Here is a 21024-nt window from a genome sequence, read left to right as displayed (position 1 = left end):
ACAATTACCTCTCTATTATTCCCTACAATAATACCCTAAACCCACATTGTATGAATATATCTTCAAATCTCAAGTTTTTCTGGCTTATAAAAGCCAAAGACTTCAGTCAGCTCTGCTCCCTCACATGGGTAAAGATAATAAAATATACCATTTAGTATGTAATGCTTTAGTGTCATAAGTCAAAAGTTAGACACTGGCATGTTGTTATAAAAACAGGCTAATGTCAGCATGTTGAAATAAAAACATCATAAAACATTAAAGTTTTAAGATAAGATAAGATAAGATAACCTTTATTAGTCCCACACGTGGGAAATTTGTTTTGTCACAGCAGGAAGTGGACAGTGCAAAAGTTATGAGGCAAAAATTAGAATACAATAAGAATAAATACAGTACACAACTGTACAGAATAGAATAAAATACTATATACAGTAGAATAGAATAAAATAAATATACAATAAGATAAAAATAGAATACAAATACAAATACTATATACAACTGAGTAAAAATACAAAGATGACAGAAAGGATTATTGCACTTAGTATTATTGCATATGTATGGATGTGTGTGCTTGATCAGTTAAAGTCTTTATTATGGAGTCTGACAGCAGTGGGGAGGAAAGACCTGCGAAATCTCTCCGTCCCACACCGTGGGTGCCGCAGTCTCCCACTGAAGGAGCTGCTCAGTGCTGTCACAGTCTGCTGCATGGGGTGGGAGATGTTGTCCAACAGGGGGAGTTGTCTTCTCTGGCTGCTTTTGTTATAGTAACTGAGTTTCCTTGTGAGTCTTCTGTACTTTTACTTCCTTTATCTGAGTTTACTCCTTTGTGAGTGGTTGTTTGGCTTTAATTTTTTTCCAACCGAGCCCTGTTCCTACATCTGTATCACTGTGTAATTAGTCCTCCATGTATACAGTCTTGTCTTTTCCTTTGTCATATTTTCTGTTTTCCCTTTGGAATTCCACTTTTTTAAATAATAATAATAATAATAATAATAATAATAATAATAATAATAATAATAATAATAATAATAATAATAATAATAATAACAATAATAATAATAATAATAATAATGTTTAAATTCTTTTTTTTGTTTACTTTTCCTTGTATGAACAGATTGAGTACTCAATAGGACTCGTAAAAATTTTCAGTGTGATATTTTGCACTGCTTTTTACATCAAACAAATACACAGGCTGAATCTTTCCCTCATCTCTGCAGCTCAAATAAAATTCATACTGCTTGGATATATACACTGAAAGAATATATCATATATCCCCCTGTGAGTTTTCCTACCATGTGATGAGCCTCTCAGAATCAGGGTCTGATTAGCATCAGAGACCTGACTGAATGTGGAGGTTGTGGGTGAGGTTGCTATGAGACGGCCTGAACTTCATTCCTGGACTATAGATTAAAGTAATGATGGGTAAGAAGTATGCAGCTGTATCGCAGCTGTACTGTTTGTTCATGTTTACAGGAGCTGAACAACTCTTTGTGTTTGTCTGTGAAACCCTCTTCCTTCCATCTATGACTGTATCATAATCACAGTCAACATGTTTAAGTTGTGCTTTAATTTAATGCCCTCACTTGTTTTAGATCAAATTCTTCCAAAACTGGCTTCACGGATTTACTGGAACTGGTACATTACAACACATTTCACTGCACCTGTGGCAGGCAGTGGCCATTTCATTATAATGTTACCAGATACTGATACATATATAGATACTGTTGGTAAAATAAAATACTAAAATAGTGATGAAAAGTACCTACAGTTAGGAAAATTTGTTGAATTATGTAGAACCTTTGGTATGACTTACCGTATTAAGTAACACACAATAAGACACATAAATGTTACTACAGTAGATGCCAGATGTTACAAGTCTGTGACTTTTATTGCAGTCCTCTTGCACCAGGGGTTTGGTGAAGGTTGAAGTAGAATAATGCTTAATTTGAAATATCACAATTGTGTCCATTTATTGAGTCATTTGCCTATCGAGAGCCTACAGAGAGAGGTTTGGAACCAACGCAAACATACTCATGTGCAGTCTTCCAAACTCACAACTACACAGCGAAGGGAGTGGAAGCAGGTTTACCAGGAAAGGAAGAAGTGAAAAGAACAGTCATTGACTGAAGTGAATCATTTTCACTCAGTTTCACTTCATCTTTTTGTATATTATAAGATGGTGTGAAAAAAATTTGCATCCCTTCCAGATTTCTTTTTTTTCTGCATGCACTCAAAAAAATAAGTCATTGGATGAACTCAATTGGACTGATGGCAGGTTTTCCACGTAATACATCTATTTTGGTCCAACCTAATCTACATACATCATGACAATTCAATTAAATTGAGTCAGTAGAACACAATTTCGTAAATACTGCTAAAATGAAAAAAAGTACATTAAAATGATGTGAAAGGTTTTGGTTGGTCCAACTCAATACAATGTCATTCACTTGAGCTAGATTTTCATTGCATTGAAATCATTATTTTGAGTTCAACTAAATCATAATTTTCATTACCAGAAAACTAATTTAATTATTAAAATAATGACAAAATGAATTTGTTTTTACAACTCAGGTTTATTCACTTGAATTAAAAGCAGAAACAGAATATTTTGTAAATAAACATACATGTCACATGGTCAAATCAACCTTAACAAAAATCAAAGTGCTCACAAAAAAGTGCTGACGTACATTTGTAATGAATGTCAAATCTGAATAGCACACACCTCTGTACTACTAGGCAATACTGAAAACAAACTGGAATCTGTAAAATCAGATTTCACTTCAGAATCATTGTATATATTTATAGTGACACTTGCAAATTCACAATGATAACCTACTAAACATTGCAATTCACACCATAGTATGGCAGTCACTGAAGATTTGAAACAACCCAACAATACATAAATACACACACATATACATAAATACACACACACACACATATATAAAAAAAAAAACACCCAGCACGCCCCTGCGGGCGGTTTATCCTTCAAGCTCGGGTCCTCTACCAGAGGCCTGGGAGCTTGAGGGTCCTGCGCAGTATCTTAGCTGTTCCCAGGACTGCGCTCTTCTGGACAGAGATCTCCGATGTTGTTCCTGGGATCTGCTGGAGCCACTCGCCTAGCTTGGGAGTCACCGCACCTAGTGCTCCGATTACCACGGGGACCACCATTACCTTCACCCTCCACATCCTCTGGAGCTCTTCTCTGAGCCCTTGGTATTTCTCCAGCTTCTCGTGTTCCTTCTTCCTGATATTGCTGTCATTCGGAACCGCTACATCGATCACTACGGCCATCTTCTTCTGTTTGTCTACCACCACTATGTCCGGTTGGTTAGCCACCACCATTTTGTCCGTCTGTATCTGGAAGTCCCACAGGATCTTAGCTCGGTCATTCTCCACCACCCTTGGGGGCATCTCCCATTTTGACCTCGGGACTTCCAGGTTATACTCGGCACAGATGTTCCTGTACACTATGCCGGCCACTTGGTTATGGCGTTCCATGTATGCCTTGCCTGCTAGCATCTTGCACCCTGCTGTTATGTGCTGGATTGTCTCTGGGGCATCTTTACACAGCCTGCACCTGGGGTCTTGCCTGGTGTGATAGACCCCAGCCTCTATGGATCTTGTGCTCAGAGCTTGTTCTTGTGCTGCCATGATTAGTGCCTCTGTGCTGTCTTTCAGTCCAGCTTTGTCCAGCCACTGGTAGGATTTCTGGATATCAGCCACCTCCTCTATCTGCCGGTGGTACATACCGTGCAGGGGCCTGTCCTTCCATGATGGTTCCTCGTCTCCCTCCTCTTTCTTGGGTTTCTGCTGCCTGAGGTGTTCACTGAGCACTCGGTCAGTTGGGGCCATCTTCCTAATGTATTCTTGGATGTTCGTTGTCTCATCCTGGACTGTGGTGCTGACACTCACCAGTCCCCGGCCCCCTTCCTTCCGCTTAGCGTACAGCCTCAGGGTGCTGGATTTGGGGTGAAACCCTCCATGCATGGTAAGGAGCTTTCTTGTCTTTATGTCAGTGGCTTCTATCTCCTCCTTTGGCCAGCCTATTACCCCAGCAGGGTACCTGATCACGGGCAGGGCGTACGTGTTGATGGCCCGGATCTTGTTCTTACCATTCAGCTGACTCCTCAGGACTTGCCTGACCCTCTGCAGGTACTTGGTGGTTGCAGCTTTTCTAGCGGCCTCTTCATGGTTCCCATTCGCCTGCGGGATCCCCAAGTACTTGTAACTGTCCTCTATGTCTGCAATGTTGCCTTCTGGTAGTTCAATCCCCTCAGTTCTGACTACCTTCCCTCTCTTTGTTACCATCCGACTACACTTCTCCAGTCCGAACGACATTCCAATGTCATTGCTGTATAGCCTGGTAGTGTGGATCAGTGAATCGATGTCTCGTTCACTCTTGGCATACAGCTTGATGTCATCCATGTACAGGAGGTGGCTGACAACTGCTCCGTTCCGTAGTCGGTATCCGTAGCCAGTCTTGTTAATGATCTCACTGAGGGGGTTCAGGCCTATGCAGAACAGCAGTGGGGACAGAGCATCTCCTTGGTAGATCCCGCACTTGATGGTGACTTGTGCTATGGGCTTGGAGTTGGCCTCTAGTGTTGTACGCCACATCCCCATTGAGTTCCTGATGAAGGCTCTTAGGGTCCCATTGATCTTGTACAATTCTAGGCATTCCAGTATCCAGCTGTGGGGCATTGAGTCATAGGCCTTCTTGTAATCAATCCAGGCAGTGCACAGGTTGGTCAGTCTGGTCTTGCAGTCTCGGCTGATTGTTCTGTCTACCAGTAGCTGGTGTTTTGCGCCTCTGGTATTCTTGCCAATTCCTTTCTGTGTCCCGCTCATGTATTGACCCATGTGCCTGTTCATCTTAGCCGATATGATGCCTGACAGGAGCTTCCATGTAGTACTGAGGCAGGTTATTGGTCGGTAGTTGGAGGGGACCGGTCCCTTCTTGGGGTCCTTGGGGATCAGGACCGTCCGGCCTTCAGTTAGCCATTCCGGGTGTCTCTCGTTAACTAGCAGCTGGTTCATTTGTGTTGCCAGACGCTCGTGGAGTGCAGTCAGCTTCTTCAGCCAGTAGGCGTGAACCATGTCGGGCCTTGGTGCTCTTCATACTGGAGACCCTTTCTTGGATATCTGCCACTGTGATGGTTACTGGACCCTGTTCAGGGAGGTCGCTGTGGTCAGCCCTCAGATCCTCTAGCCACTGAGCATTGCCGTTATGGGTTGCATCCTTCTCCCATATGCTCTTCCAGTATTGCTCCGTCTCCAGCCTTGGTGGTGCTGTTCTCTTATTGTTCCCTTGCCACTGAGAGTACACCTTTGCTGGTTCTGTGGAGAACAGCTGGTTTATTCTCCTGCCTTCTATCTCTCTGGTGTACCTCCTCAAGCGGCTGGCCAAGGCTGTGAGTCTTTGCTTGGCAGTTTCCAAGGCCTCAGGTATGGACAGCTTGCTGTATTTCTTAGGCACCTTATTTGTCGCACCTTTCTGCAACTCTGTTAGTTGGCTAACCTCCCTCCGTGCTACTTTGATCTTGCCCTCTAGCCTCCTTCTCCATAGAGGGTACTGCCCCTTGTCGCTGTTCAACTTGTAGCCAAGCATCTCACTGATCACTGTTGCCGTATTGTAGATCAGCTTGTTAGTGTCGGTAATCGTGGTTGTAGGTATTGCCCGTAGTGCTGCATTAACATCATCTAGCAGACCTTCTGAGGGAACTTCACGTAATCTTGGTAACCGGCTACGCGGGATCCAGGTTTCAAGCTTGGCCATGATCCTATTTTTCAGGTCAGTTCCTCTCGCACTCAACGATCCTTCTCCTATCGCACTTGGGGCTATGTACCCAATCTCGGGTGGGGGTGATGATATCTCCCCCCTGACCTGGCGTCCTGACTCCTCCTTGCCGTAGCATTTGTGTTGTACCTCGTCAATCTCTAGCTATGAGAGCAGTCCCTTCTTTCGAATGTTGGAACACTGAGCTACTAGTTGTTTCGCCGTCATTGTGGATGTTGGGTATCGAAGAATCCATAGGTCCCTCATCCTATTCATGTAGCCCCTTCCGCCGGGGTTACTTGCGTAGTAGCATTCCAACAACGCCCTGTTTTCGTCCCTTGCCCACCGATGCCTTCTTGTTCCAGTAGCCCACTTTTCGTCAGGGTGCCCTGGTTCCTCAACACCTGACGCGGACCTTGTTGATCCGGGCGACGTCCGAGCCGGCATGCCTTCATATTTATCTGTCTCGCTCATGTCTGCGGTAGGCTTGCTTAGCATAGGGGGTCTAGCCTTAGGACCCTTACTGGATACAGACGCCCCAGGCAGGAATCGAACTTGCGATCCTCTGTTCCAAAGGCGTGTAGTTTAACCACTACGATATATATATATATATATATATATGTGTGTGTGTGTGTGTGTGTGTGTGTGTGTTTTCATGACGAACATTTTTCTGTTACCAAGGGGGAGGTATTTTAATAAAAAAAAAATCTTTCAACTTTACTTCTCCAAAACCAATTACATGTAAACATTTACAAGCTGTGGACAGCTACAGGTACCTTGGTGTTCATCTGAACAATAGACTGGACTGGACTCATAACTCAGACGCCCTCTACAGGAAAGGGCAGAGCAGGCTGTACCTGCTGCGGAGACTCAGGTCGTTTGGAGTGGAGGGCCCACTCCTGAAGAAATTCTATGACTCTGTTGTGGCTTCTGCTATCTTTTATGGCGTGGTCTGCTGGGGCGGCAGCATCTCTGCTGGGGACAGGAAGAGACTGAACAGGGTGATCCGAAGGGCCAGCTCTGTTCTAGGATGCCCTCTGGACCCAGTGGAGGTGGTGAGTGACAGGAGAACGGCGGCTAAGCTGTCATCCCTGTTGGACAACATCTCCCACCCCATGCAGCAGACTGTGACAGCACTGAGCAACTCCTTCAGTGGGAGACTGCGGCACCCACGGTGTGGGACGGAGAGATTTCGCAGGTCTTTCCTCCCCACTGCTGTCAGACTCCATAATAAAGACTTTAACTGATCAAGCACACACATCCATACATATGCAATAATACTAAGTGCAATAATCCTTTCTGTCATCGTTGTATTTTTACTCAGTTGTATATAGTATTTGTATTTGTATTCTATTTTTATCTTATTGTATATTTATTTTATTTTATTCTACTGTATATAGTATTTTATTTTATTCTATTCTGTACAGTTGTGTACTGTATTTATTCTTATTGTATTCTAATTTTTGCCTCATAACTTTTGCACTGTCCACTTCCTGCTGTGACAAAACAAATTTCCCAAGTGTGGGACTAATAAAGGTTATCTTATCTTATCTTATCTTATAAGAACGGGAAGACCAACTTTAAAACACTGGAAGACACAAAACTTGTCAACATTTTTCTATTACCTTTGCAAATCCCAAAAGCAATCAAAAAGAAAATGGTGGTTACAACCATGAAACTTTTTCTGAGCTAAATCCCCAGTCTTTTCATCCATCTATAGTAGTACAGATTAAAGGTCACATCACTCACAACATAACAGCAGACAAAAATAGACAACTTCCATTTGGCCAAAAAAAAGAAAGAAAAAAAGGTCACAGTTTGAACAAAAGATATAAAAAGGCCAAAATCAACTTTTGTGCTGGGTCTTGTTTGCCTAAGCAAACATCTTCATTTTCATTTGCTGCATCTTTGTACTGAGCCTTTGTCCATCCAGATTCATCAAAATCTTCTGACAGAACTCAAAAGTGTACTTGTGGTCATTTGGATAGCTCAGATCAAGTGCATAAATCAGTCCAAAGAGGACGATGAATGCCATGATGACACTACCGAGGTTATTCATAACTGTAGTACCTTCAATGACAACTCCAACATCCTCTGGCTCCTGAATCCCTTCTCTTCTGATGGTGTAAATACAGTGACAGTTGCTGCAGTGGACCTCAACCGTTCATCCTCAGTGGAGGAGGTCTGAAAAACAGGTTGTTTCAGGTTTAAGGGCTCTGTCACTTGGAAGGGGACATATTATGCAAAACTCAGCTTTTGTATCCTTTTGTGCTGAAACATGGGTCTCTACCGCCTCTATAAACACTCCAAACATAAATAAAACCCGTCAATCTGTTTCCTATCAATAGTTTGGGTTCAGGTATTATGTACCTCCCTTTGGGAGGGGCTTGATATAGAGCAGGAGCTCCTCCAGTGTCTATCAGTGTGTGTGTGTGTGTGTGTGGGCTGGGTCAATTTCCCTTATTTCATCACAATTGGGAACCTTTTGAAACAGCTTGTTTTATGCACATTATTCCTGAAACCAGGAGATTGCTGTAATGGCAGTGACACTAGTTAGTGTCTTGATGCAATCTGCTGTGTTCCTTATAATGAAGACTTTTTACTAATTGGCATAATAAACTGAACTCCACTGGAGTGTTTACTTTCTGAAGTGCCTTGAGATGACTGTTGTTGTGATATACCGCTATATAAATAAACTGAATTGAAACACTGACAGAAAATGGATGAATGTTTTGTCCACATTTACTGTGTTTATAGAGGCAGTAGATACCTACATGGCAGCACCAAAAGAATGAACAATTGAATTTTTGCTGAAACTGTCCCCTTAAAAAGTGCTCTCCAGTGCAAGTTTCAACAATGACTATTAAGAATAATACTATTTCACAATTATATTGTCTCTTTTGAATATATGAGGATTTTGTGTGCGATGAACCTAACTCAAATTGAATCTAGCAAAGAAGGTGTGATAAGCGTACCAGATACTCCTTGAACAGTAGGTCTGGATCTTCATTAAAGTAGATCACCAGGCTTTTAAGAGTATGCTCCCTCTTTATGTCGATGTCATCATACTAATGCAAGGGTGGAAAAAAAATGGTGAAAAAAATGGAATTGATTGATTGCATTTAATTGATGGGTTTATCATTAGTACCGACCAAACTACTGATCGCCATGATATCCTTGATCTTTTGGCCCTTTGCTCCTTTGCTCCCCTGAAAAATTTGCATCAGCTTGTCTGTTAAATTGTCCAGCTGAGCCAAGAACTTCGCCTGCAGGGGTTTTGTAGTGATCTGCAGGAACTCTGCATTCACCTGGAAATAAAACATACACAAATATAATAAACTAGAAGTTTAAATACAGACTGCTGAATCAACACACTGAAAGTTGCTAAACATTTGAACCATCAGTGAAGTTTGTCAAGACCTAAACTGTTTTTAGCTGAGTTTAGGAATATATCGCCACCTGTTGCTTTGGCATGTTCCTAGCAGCGTTTTCCTTCATTTTTGCGTTTACCTGTGGACGGGATTATTTTTTAAAACGAAAATGGAAAATCTCCGTTTTCAAAAATACCTGTGTAAGTGTGGACGTAGCCGAAATCTTTTATAATAATAAATAGGTTTGAACGTCATGGGAGTGCGCATTGTGCTGCCTGCAGTTACTCTTCCGGCCACATGGTTCGCTTTTGGTAGCACCCTCAGTAAACTATGTAGTGCTTTTAAAGACACCTCAAAACGATACTTTCTACTAGAAAATGGCATATAATAATAAACACAGAATACCATATTTTTAGATTATAAAAAGAAAACAGTAAGAAAGAAGTTAGCTATAGGACATCATCTTTCATTGAGCACAATGGCTAGCTGCTAATAAGCTAGCACACGCTCCGACTTAAAAGTTGGCAGCTACACAATTTCTCCTCTAAAACAAGGCACGTTTGAAAAGACCTGGCTATATTGTCAAAAAAAAAATAGTATTCAAGCAGAGAAGAGAATGGTAGCACCACCAAAAGTTCAAAAAACAACTGTTACAAGCTTCTATGATAAATAGCATTATAGATTTAGCTGATAAAGAAATACACAATTGGATATATGGAAAAATAATATGTTACCTTACCTGAAGGTGTAGTTTTATCCAAAAAGTACAGAGAGGCCAAGAGCAGCTGGATTCATTTAGGTGATCCTGAAAGAGCGCAAAATTTTCAAAGAAGGCGGACCGTTGTGTAACTCAGTAACTTTGTGTTCTTGTGACAAAGACTGCTTTGAGAGAAAATAATTTAGGTTCACCACACGAATAATAATTGCAGTAACGCTGGAGTGCTACATTTGCGTTGAATGAGATTAAAAATAATGTTTAAGCTTAAAGAGGGGCTTGAATTGATTTCTTTGAGTTTACAAATACTTAAGTGCAAAAATGTACTCCTCCTACCCCCAGTGCCCCAACAAACTCATTCATTTTGTGTTCAGAATCAGCCTCTGCTGGTTTTGAATAATTTTAGGTTTACACAAAGAAAATCAAATTAATTTGGTATTTTTTAATTGCATTTGTGAACAACTAACATAATTTGCATGTGTTCTTTGAAAGGAGGACCTGAATCTGTTTTTTGAGTGTGTTTGTCACACAGGTTTCAGATCAAACTCATTTTAATATCACACAAACATAATCCATGTAAATACAAAATGCAGTTTTAAATGATGATTTCATTTATTGTTTATTTTTCATTTATTGTCTGGCTCTATGTGAAAATAGAATATGTAATCAAGCATTTGTGATAACTGGTAATGAGTTTTTTTTAACATCACTAGGAACAAATTCTAGCCTTGTTTGCAGAGTTGCTTTAATTAAGCCACACTGGATGGTTTTTGAAAGTATGAACAGCTTGTTTTTGGACAATCTGATTTATGTCCAGACTTTAACTACAACGCTTTCACCTGGGATATTTCATAACATTTTGCTGCTGCATAACAAACAAGTATGGTTGGGGCACAAAGTGATGTCTGGACATTCTTCTTCAAGATTTTCTGGTAGAGAGCAGAATTTATGGCTCCATTTGTTACAGCAAATCATGCAGAACCTGAACAACCCCAATCCATCACACTACCACTATTGTGGTTTTTTTTTATTGTTTATGTGATGTTCTTTTTGCAAAATGTTAGATTTACGTCTGATTTAATGGGACACAAACCTTCCCAAAAGTTAAATTTTTGTCTGATCACAACAGAATATTTTCCCAAATAATCAAGATGCTTTTTGGAAAATATGAGTCTAAACAATAAAAGGTGAATCAAATGGACCATTATGGCAAGGCTGGGATGGTCAATTTGGTAAAGTAAATCCGTTGGGCATCTTTCTTTGCCTTTAGACAATAATTCTGATGGCAAAAGAGCCAAACGGGACAGGCAAAAAAAAAAAAGAAAAAAGAAAAAAAAAAGTATCTCATATATGTTTGCAAAAGGTTTAAACTGAAAAAGACCCAATTACTTTTTTTTAAATTGACATTTAGGAATCACTGTACAATACCATCAACTTCAACAATTTGTCACTACGTGCATTTTTCTTTTTTCTGTATTTAAACAACTAAAACGTTTCCCTTACTCAGGTTAGCTTTCACTAATATTTTAAAAAATTTAAAGAATACAGAAAAATACGTAATCAGGAAGGAGGTAAATTTTTCACAGCATTGTAACGTCACTCTCCTCCACAGCTCGCTGATGGACCAAGAAGAGCATACGCATCTCTGCAGGTACATACATTAGATACACATTTCAAAGCTGCCCATGGAGTAGTAGCAACATGCTACCACTACTGAACCATCATTTTTATGATATGAATTTTTATTACAAGTCACCAGCTGCACATATGGCCCAGGTTGTCGACCCCAAGCAAAGAAATACAACAAGAATGACCACTTGACTGTTGGTCTCCAGCTATCTGTGTCTGCAATGGAGTATAATCAAGACTTGATAGAACAAATCTGCTGAAGAGGTCAATGTGAAGAGCTGTGGAGCATGTGGGAGGACAGAGGTCTGATGGAAAAGGCAGAGTGGCTGAAGCTGAGCTGGAGAAGGTTTGCTTGGCAAAGATTGGATGGTTTGTAAAGACGAACTGATTTGGTATAAACAGCAGACACTAAAGCCTTGATTATACTCAACTGCCGACATGGACAGCTGTAGACCTGAATCCCGAGTAGACTTTCCTCTCATACTTCCTTCTTCACTTGAAGTTCGCTTGAAGTCTGCTGCCTGGGGTGCATGTTTAAGTGATACACTACAGCATAAATTCTCTGTAGCCAAGTCCAGAGGATCACAAAAAAAAGAAAAAAGGCACACAGATCATCATCTGATGGGGAAATTTACATCACTTGCACCTGAGTGGACAAGAGTGGAACGAAGCGGACTCGCCGTCATGGAAAGTGTGATCGAAACTTAAGTGCAAACTAAATTGCATCAGAACAAGAGGCCTGGCATGGCTATCAGTAAAGTAGTGAAAACAATGTAGTAGAGAAGAGCTCAAAAACCAGGGTAGCTTTTCTGCATGATGATGAGTAGGTGAGTCACAGGTGTGCATACTGATTAAGAGGAACTTTGAGAGCAGGACATCAGGATGCCAGACTACCACACACAAGAGGATGAATAGTGTATTCCTGGGCTGTGGTCAAATGGTTAATTTTGCATATGAACCTTCCTCAAATGAGTGAATCAACCTGGAAATATCTGAACAGCAGCCATAACAACAACTAGTTTTAATGTCTTTTTTTTCACTTCATGCCATAACCTGATGACTTGGGCTGGACCTTGAATAACAACATATGTTAAATCTGCAACATTAGGTAGCCAATGATAAAATCTGCTTCTAATTAGGGGCATTTCCAAGATTTGTTTTAAATGCAGTGACATGGGAGGTGTCTAACAACCTTTTGCAGGCTCAAGAGAAATCAGAAAATTTACATTCATGCATAAAATCCAATAAAATTTCCTGAAAACTGGTTGAAAATTCACACATCTTTTTTGTACAGTTCGGGTGAGGTTTGACACACCATCCAAACCCCACCCTTAGCCCCGCCCCCTTTAAATAAGGTACTCTGTAAGCTCTACGACTATCAAAATGATCCGAGTGAATTCAGTTAGAATCAGGTCTGTCTGTTGCTTTATTGCCAGCCTTCAGGGTTAAGATTAATGACTTTTACTTCAGACACAGAGAGCCATTATAAAGGTATGAGTCACATTTGATCATGAGCAGCTAATCAGTGTGACAAGCATTTCATTTCACTTTACAGGCTAGATATTCCCCTTTCTTTAAAAATCAAACCTGTGTAGGAAATTCATGACTATCACCGATTCTCTTTTATTTGATCTGCATGAAACAACACAGTATTAACACGTTGGGCAAAGTATCTACAAAGATCTTTGTGTGATCTTTCTGTAGTTTTACCACTGCAATAATAATAATAGATTGCATTTATATAGCGCTTTTCAGGACCCCTCAAAGCGCTTTACAATACCACTATTCATTCACTTGCTCTCACATTCATACACTGGTGAAGGTAAGCTACAGACTGACAGAAGTGAGGCTGCCATATTGCGCCATCGGCCCCTCACCAGTAGGCAAAGTGTCTTGCCCAAGGACACAACAACCGAGACTGTCCGAGCCGGGGCTCAAACCGGCAACCTTCCAATTACAAGTCGAACACCCAACTCTTGAGCCACGATCGCCCAACTGCAGATGTACATTAATAAGCAGCTTTGTAAGAGTCTGGTCTGAGCAATGCTGGTGCCTTTTCCTCATGAGCTGTCTTTTTGATGATTTCCTTTGAAATTAAAGACAAATGTTTAGAAATTGTAAGACTTTTTTTTACTGCCTTCAAAAAAAAAGAAAATTATATGACGTATATGATGTTTTTTTTAACATGTCTGAAGATGTGCATTAATATGTGAAGATACAGATGTGGCATTGAACATGGCACACTATGAAAGCATACAGAATGCTTCAGTTGATGTGCTTTCACCATGATTGAGTAGAAACATTTCAGTGTTGATTAACGGTATTTAAGGTGTTGTAATGTGAACTTTAATGAGACCCTGCTGTATGTTCATATTTATGTTTGAGACAATATTATTGCGTGAATTTATACATAAAATTCTAAAGCACACACAAACGTGAGTGAAGCAGGTCATTTAACCTAGATAAGAATTTCAGAATCAGAATCAGAATCAGAATACTTTATTGATCCCTGGGGGAAATTATTTTTTGTTACAGTGCTCCATTTTAAACCAACATTAAGACAAGACAGACAATACACTAACTAAGAATAGTACAATATATACATATATATACATACATACATACATAAGTCACTCATAAATAAATAGTTGGAAAAGAAACATGTGTAGCTGTAGCAGCAAACAGTGTGTTAAGTGGATGCGTTGTACAGGGAGATGGCCACAGGCAGGAATGATTTCCTGTGTCGTTCAGTGGTGCTTTTCGGTAATCTCAGTCTCTCACTGAACGAGCTCCTGTGGCTGACCAGCATGTCATGGAGTGGGTGGGAGGTGTTATCCAACATTGGTATTTTAAAGGTAAATTAAAATATGCAGTAGTTTGTCTTGTAAGTGCATCCGCAGTTCTGCCTAATGCTGCTTCACGTGAATATCCATCAGACAGACAATGTTTTCAACCAGCTGACAACATGTACTTTTACTGATTCCCTGCAGTATCAAATAAAAACTGTCCATAAATACCTGTATATCAAATAAAACATGACAAATCACAATAATGAAATCCATATATATACACACAGGAAACATTCTGTTTGTATGTGCAATATCTGTGATGATTCAACTGAAAGGTAGATGTTTGCGATTTAGTGGTGTCTGGATGTGCAGGGTGTTGTGCTGTGGAGTCTGATGGCTGATGGCACCGAGGATCCCCCTGAGCGCATTAAGACACTTGTCTGGATGAGTCTGCAGCCAAAGATGCTCCTGAGCTGTCTCAGCTCGGCTACAGAGGATCAGAGGATGGATATTCTTCAAACAGAGCGGTCACGCATACTCTGTCAGTGTCACCGCCACTACCAAAGTAGATCCATGATGTCCACATTTATACCTAAAACTGTCTGATAGTGTTAGACCTACACAAAAAAGCTGTGTGTTGATGTAGTGTTGATGAGCTATTATTATTTGAAGTGTTAAATAGGTTCTAGTGTTCTTATATATAATTAAACAAATACTGGTTTTCTATTAAAATGTGTGAACACTGATAATAAAGTTTGAAAATGATTTATACTCATGATTTAGGTAAAATAATAGTTGAATATTTTCTTTATTTTTTTTTCAGGACATTTTGGGGCCTGAGGCAACAACGCAGAGCGCATAGAAATTACAAAAGTAGGCCAAACTAAGTAATGTTGCATCTAAGGGTGTATTGTTGTTGCCTGATGGACAAAAAAAAGCAGTTAGCCTTTGGAACAGTACAATAAAGTGTATGACAGCATTAGATACTGATGAATATCACATGCAAAAGAAGAGTGGAGTCGTCAAATCACATCCAGAATCAAATTATATATGCTTTTTGACCACAGCTTTTTGTCTGCCAAAATTCATACAACCAGTAAAAGCTAGTTCTAATGGGTGTTCAAAGCACTCCGGGTACAAACACCGCTCTCTGAGAAACAGTCAACCCGGATCAATACATCTTGCATTGCAATCAGAACAGTCTTAAAAAACACACACTCACTCTGAAGTTTTTATGAATCGATTGATTGTATTTTTTTTTTCCTTTGGGACCAACAGAAACATCAGTAGAGTGCTATAAATGAATATTTTATATGTGCCTTGAGGGGAGAATTTTTCACTACAATTCTTCTCTTACCTGTATCGCTGCTTTTTACTCTTCACTGTTGCCAAATATTGCTCACGGGGAATTTTTTAAATCACTGGGTTTTTCTCATATCTTGAACAGCAGTTACCTTGCAGTGTAAATTTCCTGAAAAGACTTTTGTTTTTATTTTATATTATGGTTTGTAATCAAAGAATAGAAGTCTGCTTTAATGCAAATAAGCCAACATTATCATGAGTGTGCAATTTGCTGACATATGTGAATCCTTATATGGAGGCTATAATTATTATTCCTTATACTAAAGCAATACTTGTTATTCTGTCACTGATAAATTCAAAAAGTGTGAAAAAAGAATCGAGCTGAAAATGTAGAGGTACTGAACTGAACAGTACTGAACAGGCCGATCACAATATTTGTGGACTACATCAATGAGGCAGTTCATTACTCAGTAACTCAATGGAGAAGCTAACTTTTTAAACTACAAGTTACATTAGTTTTGCATTGCCCCTTAAAATGGTCTGAAGTGCGTTTTCTCAAAAATACCAGTTAGTGATGTAAACCTGAGGTTATAGTCTCACATCTACACAAATCCTTGTCCAAATTAGGACATGCATACACTCTTTCTCTTAGTTTTTATGTATGAACACAAAACTTGATGATGGCTTGAACCCAACAGAGTTCAGTGAATGTTTTTGCAGATGCTACAAGGGTAGATGAGTATATGGAGGATCTCAGGAGAGCTGGTGCTAATGGGGGTGGGCGGGAAAGAAAAAAAACACCTATCATGTGGCACATGAGAATGAACAGTAGTGGCTGGGTTATAGCAGAAGCCTTGAGGCAGAACTGAGGTGCAGATGAACCAGGTGTTTGTTCCCCAACAATGAGACCTTAAACATAACAAACCACATTACAAACACAGATCACTGCATGTGGCATCTGGTTTCAGCAGCCCCTGCTGCTAATATGCAGCTTTTCATAGACAGCTACACATTAACCTGCAAGTCAAACCAATGTTTGTTAAACTTTATTACTTAACATCAGCCTAAAAAATTTGTAATCAATAATATAATATAAGTTTTTATTGTCATTGCCATTACAAAATTTGCTGTGTACACGAAAAACAATATTTCCACACACCCACACGCTCATGCTGGAAAAACAATACATGCAAATAACAATTAGACATCCTCACATGCTTGTGTAATCACGCCAAATACCAATATGTCACACCCATTTCCACACTTACACATAAATCACCCACCTCTGTCTACGATAACTGCAAAGTACTCTGATAGGAGCATCAAATCCTGTGCTGTAAAAATAAAATAATAAATACGACTATTGCACCTGATGTCTACAGGTTATTGCACACGGATACGACATGACATGCAATACTGCACATACTGTTACGAAGCTGTTACACCTGAGCCTGACCAGTGTGATGTAAATGTTATAGTCAGTGGTGTAGTCCTGAGATTATTAAGATGCGGATGCTTGTAAAGTGCTGAGCGCTCTTAGCAAGAAGTGTCTTCTCGATGTCAGACAAAGTCATCACCTTAGCCTACAGGTTATCATTTAAAATAAAAGTTTGTATACCTAGTTTATTGCTGCGTTAATTACTCTTTGTGCCACCTGGGACCTTTAAAACATGTTCAGGATATCTGGGAATCTTAGACTGAACACCTTAAGGAGTAAACTAAAATCCAGTATTCTTACAGATTACTTTAGGTATCTCTTAACTTCTATTCTATGTCTTATTCATCAGTACAAGATGGGAAGCTATGGCACTAAATACAAATTGCAGTTGTGGCTTTGCTGACATTTGATTATAAAAGTCACGGTAGCTCAACGGTGGCTCAAGGTAAAAATGTCTGATTAATCAACCACTCTGAGAGGAACAGAATGACAAAGGTGCAAAACAGCAATCAATACCTGGTGAGACATTTCACTCAAAATTATCATAAATCATAAATGTCAGTTTTGTGGTGGCTCTACAAGACACCAGAATTCAATATCTGGACAACATAAACATCTGTACAAGATTTCCCTTTGGGCGAAAGAAGGCGACAAACCGACCGACAGATCATCAATACCGTCTCTAAAGCTGAACCACTATATCGGCACTGCTAAAAATAAACAACCTTCCATCTTTTATCACCAAGCTCTTTTGTCAGTTTTCATCTAATCTCTCAAGTTTTAAAAAGCATGGTGTTGTTTGATCTGCCAAAGCAGACAAAAGACATATAAGACCAATGAAAGCATGACAAGCTGGTACTGTCCTTATTAGACGTCTCACTGGAGGAACTTAATTCTGAATGACAGCTCCATTTCACTGCCTGTGTCAACCTTATTGCATCTCAGTGTCCCGCAGTTGTATGGCCATGGCTGCTGTCATGATTAATCTGCTCCATCTCCCCTGACATCTGATTTTTGTGCCATAACTCAGCCGCTGATTTGAGGTGAGTGTTTTTTTCACACTCTGCTGTTTCTGCTCGTGTGTCTATAAATAAGACTTTTGCTGCACTGTAAACTGCCCGGAGCAGATCCCTGTTGATTGAGTGCTAACTTACTACTTAATCTCACACTAAGTACATGCTCTTACTATGCCAGCCTGTGGAGGGAAAATGTAATAACTAAAACGTTATACTCGGCGAGACTGTCTTTTGAAAATAAAGGATTATCCGATTTGACAAGTGTGGCATCTTGTTTGTCTGAATTTGTTGCCTCGGCCCAGTTCTCCCACAGAAATAATGAAATAAACTTGAACTCAGTGGCATCTGAAAGCAGAAGAGACATAAAAATAAACCCACTAACTAGTCGTGCTTGGACTAAAATCCTTCTCTGTATATGTGAAAATGAGCACAGCTTCATTTTGATTTGTTGCCGAAAGCAAAATGAAAATATTATTACTATTTAATAAAGAACCAGTTATGCAGACCAATCTTAGTACTAATGAAAGAATAAAAAATATACTGAGACTATAGCTTCATAATAAGCCTGTGCATACATATCGATGTATACAATTCAGGTTTGATAACAATAAAAAACAGCTAAAATATATCAACTTACTTTCTGCACTTGCCCTACAGCCTTAATTTTTACTTCACTTGACCTCCTCAGTAAAACGCACCTGCTCCCCTACGTCTTACTCTCTTCACTCCCTTTGTTACTGTTTACTTTTTTCCCCCTCTGTCTTATTTTTTTTTATTTTATTTTTTTACAGTACCTTGATTTCTAACTGAAGTATGAAATATTTGCCTTAAATAATTTCCCTGATCATCTTTGCACTGTTCTCATAGATTTCAAGCTGCATCATTGTTATGGTTGATTTTACCTCCAGTGCTGAACTGCCTCCCTTCTCTCTTTCTCCTTCCATTTCGCTCGTGTTGTCAGCACCTCCCCCCTGGAGGCATAGCTTCGACCGGTCTCTTCTGGCTTCCTGGTTGGTACACCTGCAGTTGGTCACTCATCATCTACTTTTTGCAAGATTTTTCTGCCAGTTATGTGGCACTGACTGTGTGTGGCAGCATTTTTTCAGGCCCCCTCGTGGTATTTCCTGTCTACTTTTAAAAGTTTGAAGTGTGTTGTCCTAATATCTCAGATCTTCTTTCAGTGCATCAGACAGTGACCAATGCCTCCAGGCTCCTCTGGTTTGGATATATGTCTGCCCACTCTGCACCTGCCTCCCCTTGGACCGTTCATTCATTCATCCATCCATTCATCCATTCTTTCCCCCTTATCCAACTCAGGGTCACAGGGGCTGGAGCCTATCCCAGCAGCCATAGGGCGAGAGGCAGGGTACACCCGGGACAGGCTGCTAGTCTACTGCAGGGCTAACACATAGAGACAGACAACCATTCACACCTTTGGGTAATTTAGAATTACCAATTAAAGTAAACCCACTAAGTGCATGACTTTAGGAAGGAAGTCAGATTACCTGGACAGAGAACCCATGCAGACACAGGGAGAACCTGCAAACTCCAAACAGAAAGACATTGGATTAGAAACCAGGACCTTCTTGCTGTCTGCCAACAATGCTAAGCACCATGTTGCTGTGCTTCCCCCTTAGACCATTATTGTGTATTTGTGAATAAACATTTTAAACTATTCTTTTTTAACTACCGTTTACTTACCTGCCTCACAAATCTTCTTGTTTATGTTTTTTATATTTATGCAGAGCGCCTTTTAAAGGAGACTGTTGTTGTTTTGCTCATATTAAAAATGGCCAAAATTTCAAATAATGAAGCCACTGTCTGTAGTTTAATTTTTTCTACTCTTAGACATCAGTTTGCAGATATCATTAAATGATCATCTATAGCACAGAGCCCTGTCTGAGCGCACGGAAGTCCTACATCTTTCGTTTATCAGGGCAGGTGATAAAAAGAGAGCTGGGTTGAAGGGAAATTGATAAGCGCTAGAATGAATTGTTTCAGGCAGTGGAGTTTTCTGAGAATCATGCAAATGCACACCAGCAGAAAGCACAAAAACAAGGAAGATACAAAGCAGAAAAATAAAACGACAATTCAAAAAATGCACGATAAGTCTGAGAAATCGATAAAGGTAAAAAGGAAAACAGGGCAGGTTAGTCGTCATTAGGCTCAGGTAGGAGAGAAACACAAAGGAAAGCAATGAAAAACAGTGACAGTGATGACAGCACAGACAATCCCAAAGGAGGGAAAGGAACAAAAGCAGACAGTGAAACCAAAACAAGTCAAAAGAAAAAAAACAACCTTCAAAGTAAAACAGGAAGTAGCTAACAAACAAAGAACTATCAATGACCCATGAAGACAAGCCCTGATGACAGAGACAAGGGCACAAGGAGGGCACAAACACAAAGAAAGCAACAAATATAACAGGGAACAAAATACAACGAGCACATGTAGGTCCCCTATGTAGCATGCAGCTTTGAGATAAAACATTAATTTTAGCAATTGCAGTCCAGATGTAGATATGAGCTCAATAAGGAAGTTCTCTGGTCATTCATTTACCTGCATTCACGCTGCTCTTTTTTCTGCATTACTTCCTCTTTCCCACGCAGTCAAAGATATATATGTTGTCATCACTCTGGCCCAGTCTTTTTCTCACCTGCGTTCTGGGAGCCAGTCAGCCTCTGTTCCACATAGTTTAAATCTCAATGCTCTCCTGTCATTCTGCCTTTCAGACTTTTACTTCCTGCCTCCTCTACATCTCCACATCATCCTGACCATTTCTGCCACCACCAGCGTCTAAACTCCAGGAGGGTCCTCTTCTATTCCTTGCCATTGTTGGACTCCACTATGCTATGTGGCTTCATTGCAGTCTAATTACCAAATACATTATTACTCTAAATTTCAATAACTCATGCTCAGTTCCTTCAAATCTTGACTTATTGAGATTTGTAGGCATAATGTTGCCTGCATGCTACCACCTTAGTTTAGCAT

General features: G+C 40.1%; 1 protein-coding gene and 1 long non-coding RNA gene across 2 annotated transcripts; both read right to left on the bottom strand.

The window, feature by feature from the left end:
• Positions 1-7831: 7831 nt before the first annotated feature.
• Positions 7832-9274, bottom strand: LOC309697716 (uncharacterized protein; the record flags this gene model as incomplete). The annotated part of the gene is made up of 4 exons (XM_082519833.1): positions 7832-7960; positions 8752-8844; positions 8929-9084; positions 9236-9274. 4 exons carry the CDS (start codon positions 9272-9274, stop codon positions 7832-7834), a joined length of 417 nt encoding a protein of 138 aa, XP_082375959.1.
• Positions 9275-17314: 8040 nt separating this feature from the next.
• LOC309697898 lies at positions 17315-20772 on the bottom strand. The gene is made up of 4 exons (XR_014273956.1): positions 20593-20772; positions 19542-19575; positions 18939-19039; positions 17315-18381 (listed from the first exon to the last, which is right to left on the bottom strand). It is a non-coding gene; the product is annotated as an uncharacterized lncRNA (long non-coding RNA).
• Positions 20773-21024: the final 252 nt, after the last annotated feature.

Source organism: Aulonocara stuartgranti, assembly GCF_965226115.1.
Source record: "Aulonocara stuartgranti genome assembly, chromosome: 20".
Lineage (NCBI taxonomy): Eukaryota > Metazoa > Chordata > Actinopteri > Cichliformes > Cichlidae > Aulonocara > Aulonocara stuartgranti.
The sequence above is the reverse complement of the archived record's forward strand: the minus strand, read 5'-3'. Positions and strand labels throughout refer to the sequence as shown.